Genomic DNA, 18958 nt, shown 5'->3' with positions numbered 1-18958 from the left:
GGAAGCAAGGAATTGACAGACGGCGGAGCTTATCTGATATTGGTAATACTGAATTTGCAGTAAACCGGGTGTTAACCTTTTGATACCAAAAATTTGCATCTGTCAAGTTTCTCAAAGAGCCGCCTGCCTGGTTAGAAGAGAGAAGCTCTAGAAGAGGCTGTAGCAACATTCATAAACTTTAATTCTTCCCAAGTGAAGTTAAAGTGACTCCAATTTTGACCTCATGGATAATTTGATACCTCTCTCAGCCTTTAGCCTTTATTTTCATATTCTAGGAATGTGACAAATAAAAATCACACAAGGAATGTGGCTTTTAAGAGAAAAAGAGTTAGGTAAAATGCTGTGCTATAAATTCTAGCATAGATGCGACAGCCAAAATTGTATTTACCATGTATTGCATGAGCCAAAGCTGGTTGCTATCTTTACATTTAATTCCATTTTAGAAATTACCCCACTGATTCAAGCTACTAAACTAGAAAGTATGTGAAATGTTATGCGTCAAAGTAGTGCGGCAAGAAAAGTGGTATATTAAAATAAGGCAAGAATAGCCTGCTAGACACTTGTACTTGTTGCCATTTGTCATCCCGGTCCCTATATTCAACGAAGTTTCATCTAGGCACTTATATTTGTTCAAAAGCAATATTTTAAACCCCTCTAACGCTGCATGACTCTCAATCGCATGATGCTAGAATCCACATCAGATAAAATTATGCTACATCACCTTTTCTTTTTAATTTTACATGAAAAAGAAATAACCCTTCTCTCTTTCTTCTTCTTCTTTTTTTTTGTTAACTTTTTGTTTTTTTCCTCTTTCTTCTTCACCATCTACTTCTCCTAATGTTATCACTGTCATCACTGTCATCATGTGAAAATTTCTTGGCCAGCAAAAAACACTATGAACACGCTTTGATTCCCAAGTACTTTATTCTACCTCTACCTAAATACTTTATCTCCACCCTTTTTTTTCCTTTTCAAAACCCACCTTGCCAACCATAGTAGCAACCCAACTCCGTCACTTTTTTTGCCATTTTCGTCCATCTTTATTCCTTCTTTCATCACTTCCCATCCATTCTTAGTATTAACCTCCATCATATTTAATTTTATCCATACAAGTATAATGAAAAATAAAAATGTCTATCAATCAAATTAAAGATTTTGTACTGAAAACAGACATTCTCAAAGCAAACAAACAATGACAAATAGATAATTAACTAGATCATGCAACGAAGTCAGATCTATCAAAAATATTTAAAAAAAAGAAATTGGGCCGGGCAGGGGCAGGAGCTGGGGCTGGGGAAGAATAAGAAGGGAAGAAAAAGAAATAGGGTAGGAATCGGGAGAAGAACGAAAAGGGGAGAGGGATAAAGAAAAAAAGGGAGGGGTGGGGTGAAAACGAGAAGAAACGTGGAGTAGTATATTTTTTGTTTTTAATTTCTTTTTTCTTTTTCTTCTTATTTTAATCATTTTTAAACTAAATCTTTTATATTCACGCTCCTTATACGCGTGAAATATACGCATCATGTACAACTCAGCCATCAAGTTGCCACATATGATCGGTCAATGGTCAGAGGGGTTTAAAATATCGATTTTGAACAATTATAAGTGTCTAGATAAAACTTCATTGAATATAGGGACCGGGATGACAAATGCAAACAAGTAAAAGTGTCTACTAGGCTATTCTGCCTTAAAATAACTTAATTTGAACTTCAATTTTAAATATTATTGTTAGACTAAGTTTTCAGCTGTAGGTTCAGTTGTCAAATATTTTCTTAGTTTTCAGTTTCAATTTCATTTATCAGTTATAGACTCGGTTTTCAGCTTCAACTTACAGTTATCAGTTTTAAATTCAATTCCAACTTTTAGATTATTCAGTATTTATTACTCCTATCTGAAATTCTGAATTACCATAGAGCATGCGCTAGTCTTGTGACTCTTGTCCACCACTTGGGGCATTGTCGATGAGACTTGCTGGATATCCTTGGAGGCACTTAATCAGTTTGAGTCTGCCACGTCGTATGGCAAATGTTGAGTGTACGTGACTAGAGGCAGACCTCCTAGAGCTAGCTCCGTTGATTTTTCCTAGTGACTGTAAATCTTTTCCCATGCCTTATTTATTTGTAGACATTTTTGTTTATTCCCGAGCAATGCCCCAAAGTTTTATATACTCAGATTTCATATAGAGGCTCATGACTTGACAATAGGTTAGCTTATAGACACTTTGAAACAAAACTCTTTATTTAGTTTGCCTGCCGAATTTTAATAAAGACTTTGTTGATATAATTTTAATTATTAAGAGCAGTTTAAACCTCCAACTAGCTAGTGTATGATTCGCCCAACGGGTAGTAAGAGTTGAGTGTCAGTTACATCCCACCACAATATAGGGGCATGACTATGTCAATAATATGGAGTTTATATTGAGACAATACATATTTCTATCCTTGAACTCGTTCAATTATTCTAGGATAATACTAAAACTTTGTGACCCCCTTGTATTTGTTGGAAAAGGGATTAATACCACCTTTTATAACCAGTACTAGTTTTAAAAAGATTAGTGCAAACACCGAACCAATCAAGTTTGCGGTAATTTTTTTATACTATTTTTTCCATGTATTATAATTCCTTTATTGGCCTAGGGGTTGAGCCGCCCTTGTTAAGAATGCTTATGTGTAATCATCCTGCATGTCGAGCAAAGGAAAGCATGAGACGACATCACTGATCAGTCTCGCGAGTGCAAGCTATAACGAGCCATTGACAAACAAGTACAAAATGTTAGTCCGAATTTCATTCCCATGATTTACTCATATCAAATCTAACAAATCAGGCATTTGCATTCTAAAACCCCTATAACAACCAACAAAAATAGTTGTGCTAACTTAAGTGAACTCCCTCCGCTAGATAAATAGAAGATCCCGTTATAGACTTTCCAGGACATGATACTATACAATACTGTCCTTCACAAAGGAAGTGTTACCACTCAGAAAGAATAACCATCTGCTAAATTAACCGACTTGATGTTATATCACTTACCCCAGCACGATTAGGCTCCTTTATTATGAACTTATATCAGAAGGAATTCATTTTGAACTCATGCCTGATGCACTATGATACATTACCACTGCATGGAACAAACTCTTCGCAGGACACGAGGTGGTTTTCGCTTATCCACAACTGGAATCACTTTCTCTATTAACTGCAGGAAAAACAACAGTGAAGTCAAGAAATATTAAATGTGCTACCTTTACGCTGCTAGTAAGTCAAGAGCACAAGGAAATTGCCTTTCTGCTAGCCATGCTGCTAATGTTATTCTTCCAGGCATCAATAAGCTTAATGACAATGGCATAGTTAGCTGCTCAAACAAGCCATAATTCTCATGCATTCAAACAGGGAAGCGGTGACGCACACAATATAAACTGAACTTTACCTTTAGTTACAAGTGAACGACTACACAATGAATCCATTGCTAAAGAATGAAAACCACCATAATAGAGGTAACAATTGCTCTATCATTTCATGCATTGTTCCCCACCACATCGCAACCCAATATATAACTAGGGGACAGATGGATGAGGTCCAAAAGCACATAGTACCACCTTCGGATGTGAAAACCAAGAAGATCCATTCCAAGATGGAACTATCATCTTGCATGGCCATTCTCTATCCGGTCTCTAGTTCTGCTAGTTCAACTATTTGTTGTATTTGAAATAATTAGCAAACGTCAAAATAGACTTTTAAAGCCAGAAAATGAAAAGGAAAGAAATTATGGCTCACATTATTATCGCTCAAGCCGAATGGAAGATGGAATAATGTTGTTCACATCACAAGGGAGCTCAAACTCACGGAACCTATGAATAACTCAAAGACATACATTATAACTTTTTTCTACTACAGGGCTTTGAATACTATGAGAAAGCAAGGCCAGAATATTACACACATAAAAAGTGGAAAGAGTCTATTATCACATGTCACTAAACATATTCTCATAAAGAGATTATCTTTTTCCTCTTTAGGAAAATAATTATACATTTTGGGAAATGTAAAAGAATCCAAAAAGAGCTTGTGAAATTCAGAAAAAAGTAATATATAGGATTATTTGGGAAACAATTTATAAGAACATCATCAGGCCTTAAAGCATCTTTCCTGACATTTCAAATAATCAGTCAGAATAGCAAATGACTCCAAATGTGGACAGATGATTTTGCAGTTCAAAGCTTGAACAAGTAGAAAGAGAAGGTGGATCATACTCTCAAGTTCTCGGATACCCATAATCTTATAATGGCTAATCATAATATTAAAGTTAAACCAGATCTAGTTGGAAGCAAATGTAGATACATGAAGAAGATCTGGATGTGAATGAATTTATCAATTGAAACAGTCCCGGTACGATCGAGTAATCTCGCCATGACCTTTCTATTTCCTTTTCTTTCTTTCTTTTTAGGCGTGTTTAACTTGTTACTGAGAAATTTAACTGATAATTCTTTTTGCCTCCAAATAATTATGTTGCAATCTACACTTGAACTCCTCCTTTACCTCACAGGATTTGTTGAGGAAATGCAAGGGGAATACCACCAAGACCACCACTATGACTTGTATCATTTACCACTAAAAAAGCATTGCAAAGTACTTTTACCATTGATGTTGCCTTCATCACTATTTCGAGTATCAAACCATCAGTTCTTTAAACATTCAGATACCTTGTTTCTTATTTGGATGGTATACGGCTAACACAATGGCAAAGGTTTCTTAACAGCGAACTCCCAGGAGAAGAGAGAAATTTCTGAAGACATACAAGTCGGAACTTTGTTTTTGTGTTATGATTTTTAGTGGATTTATTCAAAAAAATCTTAAAGGTTCCTATTTTTGTTAGTATCAAGAAATCTAAATATCTTTACTCATGTTTCATTATTGAAAGGCTTCCCGAATAGCTAGGAGTCATTCAGCATTGATCTATCCGATACTTCCTTTACACTACTTCAAAAACCTAACAACCCAACCATACAGATATGTAAAATGTAGGAGCTTCACTCGTAGCAGGGAAATGGATGTGGTTGTCAGTACCTTTTGTATATAAAGCTGTCTTTCATTTTCAAAAGATTCATCTAACAATATTAGAAAACAATACATCAGGTCATTCTCTTTTTTCTTAATGGATTATACTACTTTTTAAGACGATGATGTCTGGGCCAACTTGTGTGGACCCCAGCTATTCCACTGGGTATCTGCTACCTCTCACTAGCGTAGGTACCTAGATGGAAAATGGTGCGGGGCGGTGTTTTATCTTAACCCACCCCACATAGCTCTTTTAACCCGCACCACACCCGCATCCACCCCCGCAACTTTTTTTTTCCTTTTCAATTTGTCTTATTTTTATTTTGCTTATCAATTATAGCAGGCATAAGTTAAACAATAACCATTTGAATTTAGAATCAAGCATTCAAAGTTAGTATTGAGCACCATAATTTAACTATGATACTGTCAATCTCATTCTATTTCAGGTGAGAAAATGAGGGGTAACATGAGAAATTCCTCAGTCATATTTTAGTTTTTCTATCCTCAAATGCCAAATATTTAGTCTTTTCACCGGTTATATTTTGAAAAGGTATAATTTTAAAAAGAAAACATATATACAATAGTAATAGATGAAGCATGTAGTAACGCAAAAAGGCCAATATTTCCATATCATTAAGTGCAATCAAAATTTAAGCTAAAAGTTCTCCACTGGGATGCTATACACATCCCAATCTTCAATTCAAGAACTGACACTTGAAATACCAATTCTATAAACTTCCAAAATACCAATTCTATAAACTTCCAAAACATGTGCAGAAGGGAGATACAAACAATAAATTACAAAAGCTATTTACTAAAAGGTCAACTTGTCTGAAAAAATTAAAGCATTTTGTTCATATCAGTAAAGATCCTATTAATGTATCCATCACAGATGAAGGAAAAGTGAGAATAAATTCCATACGACAAGAACTTGAAAAGCTGTAATTTCATAAAAAATTTAAACCCACACCCATACCCGCAAAAAATTAAATTTATTTTATTTTAACCCGCCCCGCACCCGCTAAACCCGCACGACCGCACCGCCCCATTGACATCCCTATAGGTACGGGGAAACTCTGCCACCTAGGCTTAGGCGGATAGGAAGAAAACATTTATTGGCCTTTTGTGTTAAATGAATCTTTTGAAGTTGACATTCATGATAGCTTGGCTAGTGAAACTAAAGGGCCATCCTCAGCTTTTTCACATGGGCTCCTAAATTAATTTCAAACAGGTCGAACCATCCATTTTCTGAGGTATTAGGACTTAGTTCAGATTAGATACACGCATAGGCTCATAAAATCCGTAGCAGTTCAAATGCCAAATTTTGATCCAACGTTTAGACCCTACATTGATAGCAGAAACTACAACGGGTGAAAAAGAGTTCTCTTACTACAAGAAGAGTGACAGCGCACAAATGTTTCCAAAATGAAGTGAGAATTTCATGAGTAATTTTTCTCAAAAAGGCTGAAAAAGACTTGTCTATCCAGAATCCACTTTGTGTTCTTGATAAGTAAGTGATCCTCAACTACAGGGAACTAAAACAAAACTCTTGTCCACAAACTGTGCTATGTGCTATTAGTTTTGCCAGATGCCCTTCCCTTTCTTCCAGGCCTACCTCTTAAACCAGTGACTTTCTCTTTAGATGATCTTATATCCTGCTAGGGTTGGAGAATTTAACTGTCATAGAATTCAAAAGGTAGGTCTCTCAAGAAAAGGGGTTTACAAGGACAAGGAAAGCAATTTTCTTGCATTAACTTGTTGATCGGGAGAAAAAAGAAAGTTAAATGGGAAATGATTGGAGGAGAAGGCTCCTAAATTCCTGCAATTTTTATAGGATTTGATGGGCAAGAGAAACAGAAAAACGACAAAAGCCTCATAGAGTGGATCCAGCAACTTTTCTGCCTATTAAATACATGAAAACACAGAGCGTTAACTTTCCTCACACTATCCAAAACTTATCCCATTAACTAAATGGAATTCATTAGAGCTAGAAGTCCATATTTCTGACTTATACTTTGCTGCACAGTGTCTATAATAGCTAAGAAATCTAATGATGACCTTGATTATCCTCATCATTTTGCAATAAAGGTACAACCAAGAAATTTCCAGGTTTCGTCTACACATTTAAGCTGGCAGTAGCAACTAAGCATGTGGTTAGAAGCAAAGAATGTCTCCAACAGTAAGAAAGGGGTAGTTGATCTGCGCAATGACAGAGAAGGTGGATGCACCTTAGCGACAACTCTCTAATCATCAAAGTACTTGATATGAGGAAAAACTATGAACCATTCAACCGCAACAAATAGGGAATAGAATAGCAACAGAAATTACCTGCTTATAGTGTGCTCGGGTTCGCTCTTCCTGAAAATTATCATTAAGAGAAGTACTTGTGTTACTCAGAGAATCAAATCAACAAAACAATTACATACAGAAAAGCAGAGGAACATATATTGGACCTATTAAGTGCTTACAGAATGGTACAGCACTGCTCAAACTTGATTATCAAGCAGGCAACTTTCTCTAGCTAAAGATAATTTCTCACCTCAAACACATACCCTGTTTACTACTAATCAAAATGCCCAGTCGAGGACCATGAAGAAGCAATGGTTACTTAATGCATCAGTAAACAATTAGCCTTTGTAAGAAAATTGCTCATTACTTCTCTAGACTCTACTCAAACAACCCAAAAAGAATATCCAACGAATGCACTTTTAATTTCATATCAGACAGGCCATAATATGAAACAAAACAGTACGAGATTATATGCTTTCAGCTACTATCCAACTAACCACAGAGAACGAGATGTCTAGTGGATGTTTCCCTAAAAAGTTACTCCCTCCGTTCAGTTTATGTGAACCTATTTCCTTTTTAGCCCGTTCCAAAAAGAATGACACCTTTCTAAATTTGGAAATTATTTAGCTTAAACTTCCAATTTTACCCTTAATGAGAAGCTTTTATAACCACACAATACTCTGGACCTCTTTTTGACTTGTTTAGGACCACAAACTCTAAAAGTCTTCATTTTTTTTTTAAACTTCGTGCCCAGTCAAACAGGTTCACATAAATTAGAACGGAGGAAGTAATAGATAAACAAATAGCTTTTTAGGCAGTCAAAGAAGAATAGAAGAGTAATATTGAACTTCCACTTCAAGATCGCCAATACATCAATATTCCCCAAAGTATTTCTATAGTCAAACTAATATTCCATTTGCATACACTGGTCCCTTCCTGTATATTTGGAAGCACCCTTAATCAAGTAAGGGGTCGTTTAGTGGGCTGCAAAAGAAAAAATAATACCACTATAAAGTTCCACATTATCATATAATGTTTCATTTGAAACATAAGACTTTGCATTACTTAATAATACACAATTCCCTTGGAAAACTGGAACCAACAATTTGCAAACAATAAGCACTTGTAAATGATTAACAAGCTTCTTTTTCTTTTTTCTTTGAGCCGTGGGGTCTATCAGAAACAGCTTCTATACCTTCACAAGGTAGGGTAAGGTGTGCGTAACCCTCCCCAGACCCTACTATGTGGTATTACACTGGGTTTTTTGTTGTTGTTGTTAAGCATGATAATCAAGATGTTAGAATGTATTCCATCAGAAAATCAATAGTTTGAACTAAAATCTTTGGACTAAGAGAAACTAATATTAGTATAATCTACCTCTTAGAAGTAGCATCCTGCGCCTGCAGCAATACTGGAGACTCTTACCCCTAATTATTTCTTTTCACACAGAAAAGTGTTTACAATAAAGTGGTCATCCTTAATTACCAAAAGTCACGAAGATTGATTTTCATCAAGTTCACATAAAGAAGACTTTCCCCTCTTCAGCTATTCTCCCTGTTCCCCAATTTCATTGTTAATGTGCATTTAGTAGATTAAAAAAGAAAGGTATCCAGTGAGCTTATGGAGCCAAAACACAAATTCGCTGAAAGTTTATAGAAAAGCTAAAAACTATTTTTTCTTAGAAAGAAAAAAAGATGGAAACTTGCAGGCTGCAGTTATGGAGTTAGACTATTGAAGTGTTGTCTTTGAAATAGTGACAGCTGTGGGGGTAGACACAAGACAATCTCTTCTTTGCTATGCTAAGAAGCTGATATATCATATACCTAACCAATTGAATTAGCATTGAACCTTCATTTTCTCAATCAATTCAAAGTCCCAGTATAAACAAATGCAAACAGGTATTTTCCCATACAACTTTAATGCAAATAATCCAAGTGTCATCTTAGATTGATACAATAACATAGGTCTAGCTGCCAGACAATATAAAAATACATTACCTTCTCTTTCAACAGAAGCTCATTCTCCTCTTCTAATTTAACTGCAATTGACTCAAGTTCCACTTGATAAGCCTATAACACATAACCAAAAATCCCAATTCAGCTAAAAGACTAATGGTGATTACTACAAGCAACACATAGTACTACATTTACCTGTTTCCGCTCTCTAGACCGGGCAGCTGACTCTCTGTTCTTAATCATCCTCCGTTGCCTCTGCATCGCCGCCTTATCTAAGGGTTCCAAAACCGCCTTCCTCTTCCCTCTTCCATATCCTGGCACACTCTGCTGCGGCGTGACCATGTATGGAGTACTATTATCAAATGCAAAAATTCCACCACTCAACCTTTCAGTCCCTAGTTCAACCTTCACCTCAGGCCCCTGCACAGGCGCCACGGCCTCCTCCTCAACTGCTCCCGCTTTCACCAGAAAATCCTCCAGCGTCATCATCTCCTCTTTACAGCCCGCAACTACTGCCGCCCTTTGCTTTTCCCTCTTCCCTTCCACAATTTCCCTCCACACATCATCCACCGTCCTCCTAACCGGTGGCACCTCACTAGCCGTCACCGCCATGGCCGTCAGTGTCTCGGAATCGCTAATCGGCGTTATTGCTCCGGCAGCATCGAGTAACGTAATCTCCGTGTTCAGTAAAGCATTATTATGACTCTCTCCGTACACATTCCGGAAAATTACATCAGGCGTCACAGAAGTCGCTTCCAAATTACTACTACTATTATTACTCCCGTTGTTTGAAAACTGCAAATCGTGCGGCATCGTTGACGACGAAGACGACGACGACGCTGACGATTTCCTTCGATCAGAATTTCGCGACGCCGATGAAGTCATCAGCTTCATTGACGCCATTTTCCCGCTAGTGTAAAACCGTAAAATTCTTCCGCTTCGATCAAATTTCAAATGTGTATATAGGTTTGCGTAGTGTATGTGATGATTGTGCAGTGTGAATTGCAATGTTTGATGCCTAGGGTTTCGAAGTGTAAAAAGGGTTTCCTTTGGGATATTAATTCAACGGATGGAAGCGCGTGACTAGGAGATACAATTCCAGAATTGGAAGGAGAGATAGAGAGACGAGAAGAGGAGGGTTCTTGGGTCGTTGCCCAAATAAGCATCAATGGGTGTTCATGTTTCGGTTTGGATCGGTTTATCCCGAAAAAGAAACCAAACCAAGTAAGTCGGTTTTTCAAATATTAGAACCAAACCAAACCAATTAAGTTGGTTTTTTCTCGATTCGGTTTATGTCGGATTTTATTTTTTCAGTTTTTTCGGTTATTTGTCGGTTTTTTTTCTTAAATATACGACATACACTACCAAATACATATTTCAGCGACCTCATTTTCAACGTAACACTATCAAATCAATTGCCCTTTTAGAAATTTATTATTTATCAAGATATATTGATGATAATTGAATTAAAAAGTGATGAATAATTTAAGGACTCAATTAAAAATATATAATTTTTAACACGAAATGGATTCTTACACTTAACAAAAGGAAACTACCAATCAAATTAGAATGTAAAGGTAAAGAACTATACTAAAAGTGCAAATTATTAACATTTACCATAAAATTTTTGAAACTTCGTATAAAAATATACATATATATAGGTGTAATAATGAATTTGAAATAGCTACTCCTATAGTCGGTTTGGTTCGGGTTTTTTCCGGTTTTTTTCTGATTAAAACCATAACCAAACTAAATTTGATCGATTTTTAAAATTCAAAACCAAAACCAAACCAAACAAAAAAGTATCGATTTTTTTGGTCGGTTTGGTTTGGTTTTCGGTTTGGTTCGATTTCTCGGATTTTTGTGAACACCCCTACCCAAATTAGAAAGCCACAAGGCAAGCTAGTTCTTCAATCTCAAATGTCGTTTGAGGGTATATTGGTGTTTATTGGCGGAATAAGTAAAAGTAATTTTAATATAAAAAACATAGCTAACATACTACTTTTTGATCTGCAATATGAAACTTAGTACTAGTATTTACTTTAATCTTTGTCCAGTTAATACAACATTTAGTTTTTGGTAGTTATAAATAACTAATACAACATGCGGTTTTCAAGATTAAAATCTGATATGATGGGTGTAAGTAAACTATGTCTAATTATAAAATTGTCCTTTTAAGAATTTAATTAATGGTCCAGCTCTAATAAAAAAAATGTCCGCCTCAAGTTGTTTACAATAGCAACGTAAAATCAAATTCAAGTATTAAAATCAATTTCAATAATCATGCAATTTACGCTCTTGTTGTGTTTGATACGAAGTAAAATATTTTGCGAAAAATATTTTTCAATTTTTCTATGTTTGATTGGCTTTAATATTTTGGAAAATATTTTTCTCATGAACTTATTTTTCTCCAATTGGAGTAAAATGTTTTTCCTATTAAGAGAAGGGAAAACATTTTCCAAAACTCCTAATCAACCTTCCCTACCCTATTCTTCATCCCCACCAACCCACCACACACCCCACACCCAACCTCCACCCACCCAACCCCACCCCACTCCAACCCCAACCTCCGCCCCACCCCCACCTACCCACCCCACCTTCCCCCTAAATAAAAATATTACTAATAGTACTTTCTTTTCATGTTATAGATAGATTTTTTCTCATGATATAAAAAAATATTTTTTTTATTTTAACAAAATAATAGTTTCTTTCATGTAGAAAAAGTATTTTTTTTTTCATTTCTACAAAAAAAGTATTTTCTTTTCATTATGTAATTTTTTTCTTCATTTTAACAAAATGAGCATTTTCTTTTCATGATATAGAAAAAGTACTTTCTTTTATATTAATAAAATGAGTACTTTATTTTCATGTTGTAGAAAGAGTACTCTCTTTTTCAACCAAAAAAGGAGTATTTTCTTTTTAGTTATGGAGCACAAATTTCAACGTTATATTTACATAAAAAAGTAAAGCAGCACATTAGTTCTTTTGAGTTTATGTGAATTTTTAGAGACTTGGGGAGGGGGGAGGGGGATAAGGAAAGTAGCATGAAAAAATATTTTCCTGCAAAAAAAAATTTTTACTCTCTAACCAAACACTAGAAAATATTTTCCGGAAAATATTTTCCACTCACCAACCAAACAAGAAAAAATAAGTAATAAAACCACTCATTTTCCATGGAAAACATGTTCCTTCATACCAAACACACCCTCTATTTCACTTTCTCTTAGTTTTAAGTTCAAAGTTCTAATTGCTCAACTATTTCGTTAAGTATAATATGGCTACATAAATACAATAAATCAATTGATAAAATAAGAGCAGAAGGACATAAAATGTCTTTCAATCAAAAAGGACCTGTTAACTAGCGGGTCTTCAAGATTTCTAGTCTCTTTTAGCTACCTGCATATATCATTTCTCCACCAACTCATGATAAATAGGCACAATCAAATAAGCATGTAATTGAATAAGTAAATTCAAAGGTTAAATTATATTAAATGCAATAGAAAATTATCCTTCAAAAGGTTCCATAAACTCTAGATGAGAAAGTTTAGCTACTCATAACCATACTAACAATGGTGATAACAATTGAAAGTATTCAAATACATATTAAGGAAGAACGGAAGAGAAAACTCGTGTGATTCGTTGCTTCCAAGTGTTCCGTAGCCTTTTGCCTCTCCAATAATCTCTCGCCATCTAAAACTAAGTTTAAGAGGTATTTATAAGGTAGGGTTGAGGTCTACACGTCCAAACATAATGAGGAAATAAAAGTGGCTTGGATAAGCATCGTTGGCGCGGGGCATTGTCAGAGGCACCAACATTACTCCGCGATGCACTGTCAGAGGCGCCAATATTTTCCCGCGAGGCACTGTTAAAGGCGCCAATGACAATGCCCTGGACAAAGCCTTGCACTGTCCACCACCGTGACTATTCATTGCCATTTACGTATTCTTTACTTGCTCCATTTTGTAGCTTTGAGGTACCATTTCGTGCAACTTTTCTCCACTTCATGTCCAAGCATCCCTACACGTAGAATAAACTCTATTAATTAAGCTCAATTATTGCACAAATTAGCATCCAAATAACAAGCAAGTAGGGTAAATAACGTCAGAATATATAAAATTATAGCACGACATCAACAACCCACACTTAAATGTTGCTCGCCCTCGAGTCAACCAACCAAACATTTCCTCTTCAAGGACCAAACAAGCCACACATTTACAACACACTACACATATGACCATGGTTGATAGAAACAATTAAGCTCTAGCATATGGTGTCAAAATACACTTCCCGTACTTATGCCCAATTTCAAAATATCTAACACAGGAACAACATGATTATAACAATCCTAGCCTCGAAAACTAACTCAATGTCACAATGCACCCGAAGCTTGAATCACTACAAGAAATAAAGGTTACGATCACATTTATTTAGTGACAATAATAATAATATCAAAAATTAATTAGTTTTGTGATATTTATTAAAAACTGTTGCTAATATAATGATATTTGATACAAAAATGTGAGGAGTTTAACATTTTGATTTAAAAGACACAATACTAATAAGAAGTTATCGACAATTACAATAAAGGAAAGGAACTTTTACCTAATGTGTAACTTTTAAATATGTGAAACGAGAAATTAGACCAGAATGGCGGCTCCGGTGATGTAATTCTTCTAGGTCTCCTTCACTATACTGCAACGGTCCTATGGATGCCTTCTTGCTGGCCTTTGGAATCCTCTGCTAATAGTGCCTTTTCGTCGGCTTCTTCTTCTCTACCTTTGTTATCTTCGTCGACGAGAAGGATTGAGAAAGCAAAGTAGCGACTTGGGACGAGATCGGTAGAGTTCAAATTCCTACAGATGATATATTATTTAAAATTAAGAGAAGATTTCCTTCTGAAGTTCGATGCCTCCACTGATTCGAATATGAATTCGTTCGTCTCTCTTTCTCTTCTACAATCAGGTATCATCGTGATTAATTATTCACACGTCTCCGTTTATCGATAGTCATACAATTAATTTTAGTAATTTTAAGTTTTTATAGTATGTAGATTTGATGATTTTTTTTTTTTTTGCCCAAATTGGTGCTACTTTTATGTCGCGCTTTCATATCTTTGTATGATATACTAGTTTGGAGTGCTTGGTGGAAGGTAAAGATTTTATTTTTTGGTTTTCTAAGTAAATTTCATTTTATTTTCGATCTTGCTTTAGAGTAATAAATATATTGACTAACTCTAATGTAGAGTAATGAATGTTGTCAAGTTTTTCATCTAAGTATATTCAAATGGTTGACTAGTGGCTCATAGGTCTATTCCAGTGTAAAGTTTTATCACTGGTGTCAATTTCTTGGTAGGGGGAATGTGAATATAAAGTAACTCTTATTTCAATTCTGACACTAGTTTCAAGTAGGATATAAATATTCTGTGATCATAGTAGGCATTTGGCAAGGTGATGAACTAAGAGTTTTGCTTGATAATGGAGTTTGGATGAAACTGGCTATGCATGTACTTTTAGTTTTACCTCTAGTTGGTCTTGTTCTAAAAATGTTATATTTATAAGTTTTATTTTGTATTTATTGTGTACTGATATATGATATATCAAGTCTTTTTATTCAAATGTGATCTGTTTCTCGCAGGCTTCCATTGCACTACAAAGTGCTCAATTTTAGATGTAAGATGGTCTTGGGGCTCTATGTTCATCTCTTGTACAGTTAACTTTTGCTGACTGATTATGGTGTGCTCCTTAACGGCGGTTGCTAAGGTTAGGATTGTTGATTCCAATATCACCAAATTCAATACTCCACCAACTTTTACCGGCTTGTTTAACATTTGAATTATCGTATATCTTTGTGTCAAGTCATTGACAATATTGGTATTCTCCTTGATTTCTTTTAAACCAAATAGTATGTAATTGACTTTTACAATCTTTATGTGGATTTTGTGAGTTAGCTTCATTTGTTATATTATTTGGAATAGGAGATAATTCACTTGGAAAGATAAGTATTGGACTGCAATAACATACAACAACTTTCATTATGTTCTTCCAGGGAATTTATTACTTAAAGTTAGGATTCTGCAATAGTTAGTGGTATTAGCCATCATTTGTCACTACCTCATACAATCTTCTTCTCTCAATTTAGGTGATTATCAAACGGGGAAGTACACAAGCGACTTGAGGAGGAAGCTACTAAAAGAAAGTAGCAGAAGGAATGGAAACAAGAGCTGTGAAGAAGTGAAGAGATCTCTTGTCCCAATATTAGTTTGAATCCAACATTGTTTAACTGTAAAGATGTATAATTATCCATAGTTTTATTCTTGGAATGAATTCTTGGGATCTTCTGTTTTCAAATATTTTATTTTTGTTTAAATTGTCTATGTGAATAACATTTGTAGGTATAATTTGAACTTTGATGGTTATTGTGAGCACGTGATTTTTTCCCTAAGCAATAATTCCCAAAATGTCAAACAAAACAATTTTTTCTAGTATTTTATAAATTTCTGTGAATTTTGTGGCATGCTTTGGTAACTGTTGCATTTTTATTTGTGCATTTTAATCCATATGAAAATACCAAAAAATATGCATTGGCATTTAGGGATTTAGTTTCACAGTTTTAGTAATTAGTTTTAGAATAAAATGTAAAGAAAATTGCAAGAAAATAGTTTCTTTGCATTGTTAATTATTACATTTATCTTTAAATAGAGTTTTAAATAATAATTTTAGGAGTTAAATAGCTTAATTAGGTCTTTTGCTTTGTTTTAGCATTTTATAAAATCAGAAAAAATAAATACAAAAGTACAGAAAAAAAAAGAAGGAAAAAAAAAAAGAAGAAAAATTAAAACTGGTCTCAAGTAGAGACCAAATTTGGGCCAAAAATTAGTTAGCCCAAATACCCCACCCCAACCTAGCCCAAACGCCCCTACCCGGTCCAGTCCTCCCCCATAATAAAAACGACGTCGTTTTGACGTCGTTTAATCACGACCGTCTATTTCCCCAAATCCAATGGCCACGATTAACTCCCAAAATGAAATAAAACTGTCCGAATTATATACAAAAAATTAAAACACAACTCCTCATCCTCGTACCAACCCGTCCCCTGTAACGCTGGTGCCGGCCACCCTCCTCCGCCCTAGCCCCACCGTCCCTCCGCCGTCCGCCGGGCGGCGGCGGCGAAGCTCCGATGACCACCAAAATTACACCCTGGAACCACTGTCTCCTCCTCTTTCCAAATCCCCAAATATCATACCTCAATTCATAGCCAATCTCGTCGAATATCCGTTCAAAATTTTCCGGCCAAGTCGCCGGTTATGCCAAACGGTCCCAAATTAACACCATGGGACCGCCTTGACCTCCTTTACCCAACCCCCATAGCCACTTACCTCGAATATGGCCGGAATTGCTCAAATATCAAATCAAAAATCCGGCCAAAACCCTATCTCTTCCAAACCCTACCAAACTTATACCCCATGCTCCCCTCCCTCTCCTTTACCTGAATCCCTAACTAGAAACGTTCGAATGTTGCCCTAGCTCAGAAAATCTTGGGGGATTTTGGACCGTAACTTCCTTAATCATGTGTGTTCTTTTGAAAACACACGATTAGGGATGTTACGTGTCAAGAATCCCGGAGGATTCAAACAAATGGCCGGTCAGAGTTCCCCATAGTTAGTCGAGTGCTCAACTTAGTAAGTTCTGATTCTGTATGCTTGTTCAAAATTGTTTGATAATCTTTAACTCTTTAGGGCACTTTTGATTTCAATTTTTCTTCTTCAGTATTTGAGCCTTTACTGTTGTTATTGGTCTGATTTGTTGTTATTAATTCTGTTTCAGTATTTTTTGATTTGTTGTTTCAGTATTAATTCTGTTGATTTGTTGTTATTGGTCTAATTTGTTGTTGAGCCTTTACTGTTGTTCAAATTTGTTGTTAAGTGGTCTGACTTTAGGTTCAGTTAGTCGAATCCTAATTGTTCACTGCAATCTGATTTTAATTGTTTACTGCAAGATGATTTTAATTGCTCTAGCCCTAGAAATAGATTGCTTGGTTGTAGTTAATAGACTGGTTTAACTTGGTCAGTAATTTCATAGGATTCAAAGGGTAGTATAGGCATGGAAAAGGGTAGTTTCACTAAGATTGGTAATTGTTAAAGTAAAGTAAGGATAGAATAGGAATTGTAATGGGCATAGAACCTTCTAGGATGGACTATAGTGTAGGTTCTAATAAACTTAAGGTAGTTACTTGTGTAACAAGTCAGAAAATAAAGGGGTAAGCACTGAAATTAAATAGGGACTAAGGGGGTAAAGGGAAAATCTGAAATTGGACCTAAGTTCACCTATAAATAGGCATTCATTTGCCTTGAGGAGGGAGTTTTTCTGAATAGCCATCTCGACCCCCCCCTCAAAACCCTCTGATCATCCTCAAGTTTCAGAAAACAACAGAAAAGTAAAAATTACTATTCCATTAATCTCTCCTAACCTCATTCTCAAATTTCAGTCATTAATCCCATTTCCTAGCTCGTTAAGGATAAGAAGTAACCTGAACTCATATGTGTATGCTCACTTTGGATATTCACAAGCTGTTCGAATCATGTGTGCATGAGATTTACTTAGTCTAGGTTGATTTGTTGTTTGTTTACTGGGGATGTCAGTCCTGGGTTCATTTTTAGTTGTTTGGTGCTGTTTGGGTTAATCTGTGAACTCTATTGGCTCTCTAATTTATTCTGAGTTGTTGGGTCTGTGCTGGACTGTTGTTGAGATTTTTAAACTGGTTTTCTGAGCTGCTGCTGAAGTTGTTACTGCTGCTAATCTCTCCCTTTTCTTATTTGCAATTACCAGGTACACATTCAAATCTGCCCTGCTGTAACATTAAGCTTGAAATGGAATACGAATGTTCATCTGTTTGTTTTGAAGTGTGCTGTTTGGACTGTGATGTATTGATAGTTAATAGGTGTCTAGATTTAAATCAGCATAGTGTCGAATCGAATTCTTGATAATATGTGTTTAGATGCTGGATTGTTAACTGGCTGTATAACTGGACATATTCATTATGGATGCTGCAGTGAAATTTTGATTCTTGGAGTATAGCAATGTTACCATAGTTAGAACCTAATGCCTCTTTCATGCAATGAGATTTATGACTTGGACTGTTCTTCGATTTTGTTCATGTCAATAGGATTGCCCAGATGATATAAGCAGTTATTTGTTATGAACTTTTGGACTTGATCCGGCTTTAACTGCATATCTCCATATTATTAGTTAATCACCTTAGTCTTAGTTATTCCAGCTATACATTTCTGAAATCTAGTATGTCAGCCGGAGTTGTAGATAAATTGAAACTTGAAAGAGGTTCGTTAGTATTATTTCCGTGTGAACTCGCTTAAGTTCCCAATATCAATAGTTTCTAACAGACATTAGCTAACTTACGTCCACCATCAAAACATGCCATTGATTTATAAATAATGAGTTAATTTAATAAGTACAAAACCAGCAAATATAAGTGCCTTGATTCACTGATGCATTTGCCGAAAGCTAACTGGAGGCCTATCTGGGTTTGTTTTCATTGATAAACCTCCGTCCAGTCAGCCTTCTCCGTTATCTCACCCCATAGTGGCATTAAAAGGCATTGGGCCAAACTATTAGCCAATTTTTATCTCAAAAATTTAATTCTGACCATACCAT

General features: G+C 35.6%; 1 protein-coding gene and 1 long non-coding RNA gene across 3 annotated transcripts; one reads left to right on the top strand and one right to left on the bottom strand.

Annotated features, from left to right (window-relative positions):
• Positions 1-2748: 2748 nt before the first annotated feature.
• On the bottom strand, positions 2749-10455 carry LOC109243818 (G-box-binding factor 4-like). Of its 2 annotated transcripts, XM_019410814.1 has the most exons (4): positions 9486-10453; positions 9333-9404; positions 7375-7404; positions 2749-3190 (listed from the first exon to the last, which is right to left on the bottom strand). In XM_019410814.1, exons 1-4 carry the CDS (start codon positions 10191-10193, stop codon positions 3110-3112), a joined length of 891 nt encoding a protein of 296 aa, XP_019266359.1. In that variant the 5' UTR covers positions 10194-10453; the 3' UTR covers positions 2749-3109. The 2 variants fall into 2 exon arrangements, with proteins under 2 accessions (XP_019266359.1, XP_019266360.1); XM_019410815.1 differs by lacking the exons at positions 2749-3190; positions 7375-7404 and adding an exon at positions 8167-8319 and having other exon boundaries at positions 9486-10455.
• Positions 10456-13851: 3396 nt separating this feature from the next.
• Positions 13852-15731, top strand: LOC109243817. The gene is made up of 3 exons (XR_002070633.1): positions 13852-14252; positions 14925-15049; positions 15429-15731. It is a non-coding gene; the product is annotated as an uncharacterized LOC109243817 (long non-coding RNA).
• Positions 15732-18958: the final 3227 nt, after the last annotated feature.

The sequence above is a fragment of the Nicotiana attenuata genome, unplaced genomic scaffold (assembly GCF_001879085.1).
Source record: "Nicotiana attenuata strain UT unplaced genomic scaffold, NIATTr2, whole genome shotgun sequence".
Classification (NCBI taxonomy): Eukaryota; Viridiplantae; Streptophyta; class Magnoliopsida; order Solanales; family Solanaceae; genus Nicotiana; species Nicotiana attenuata.
Note: the sequence above shows the minus strand (reverse complement) of the source record. Positions and strands in the feature narration are given on the sequence as shown.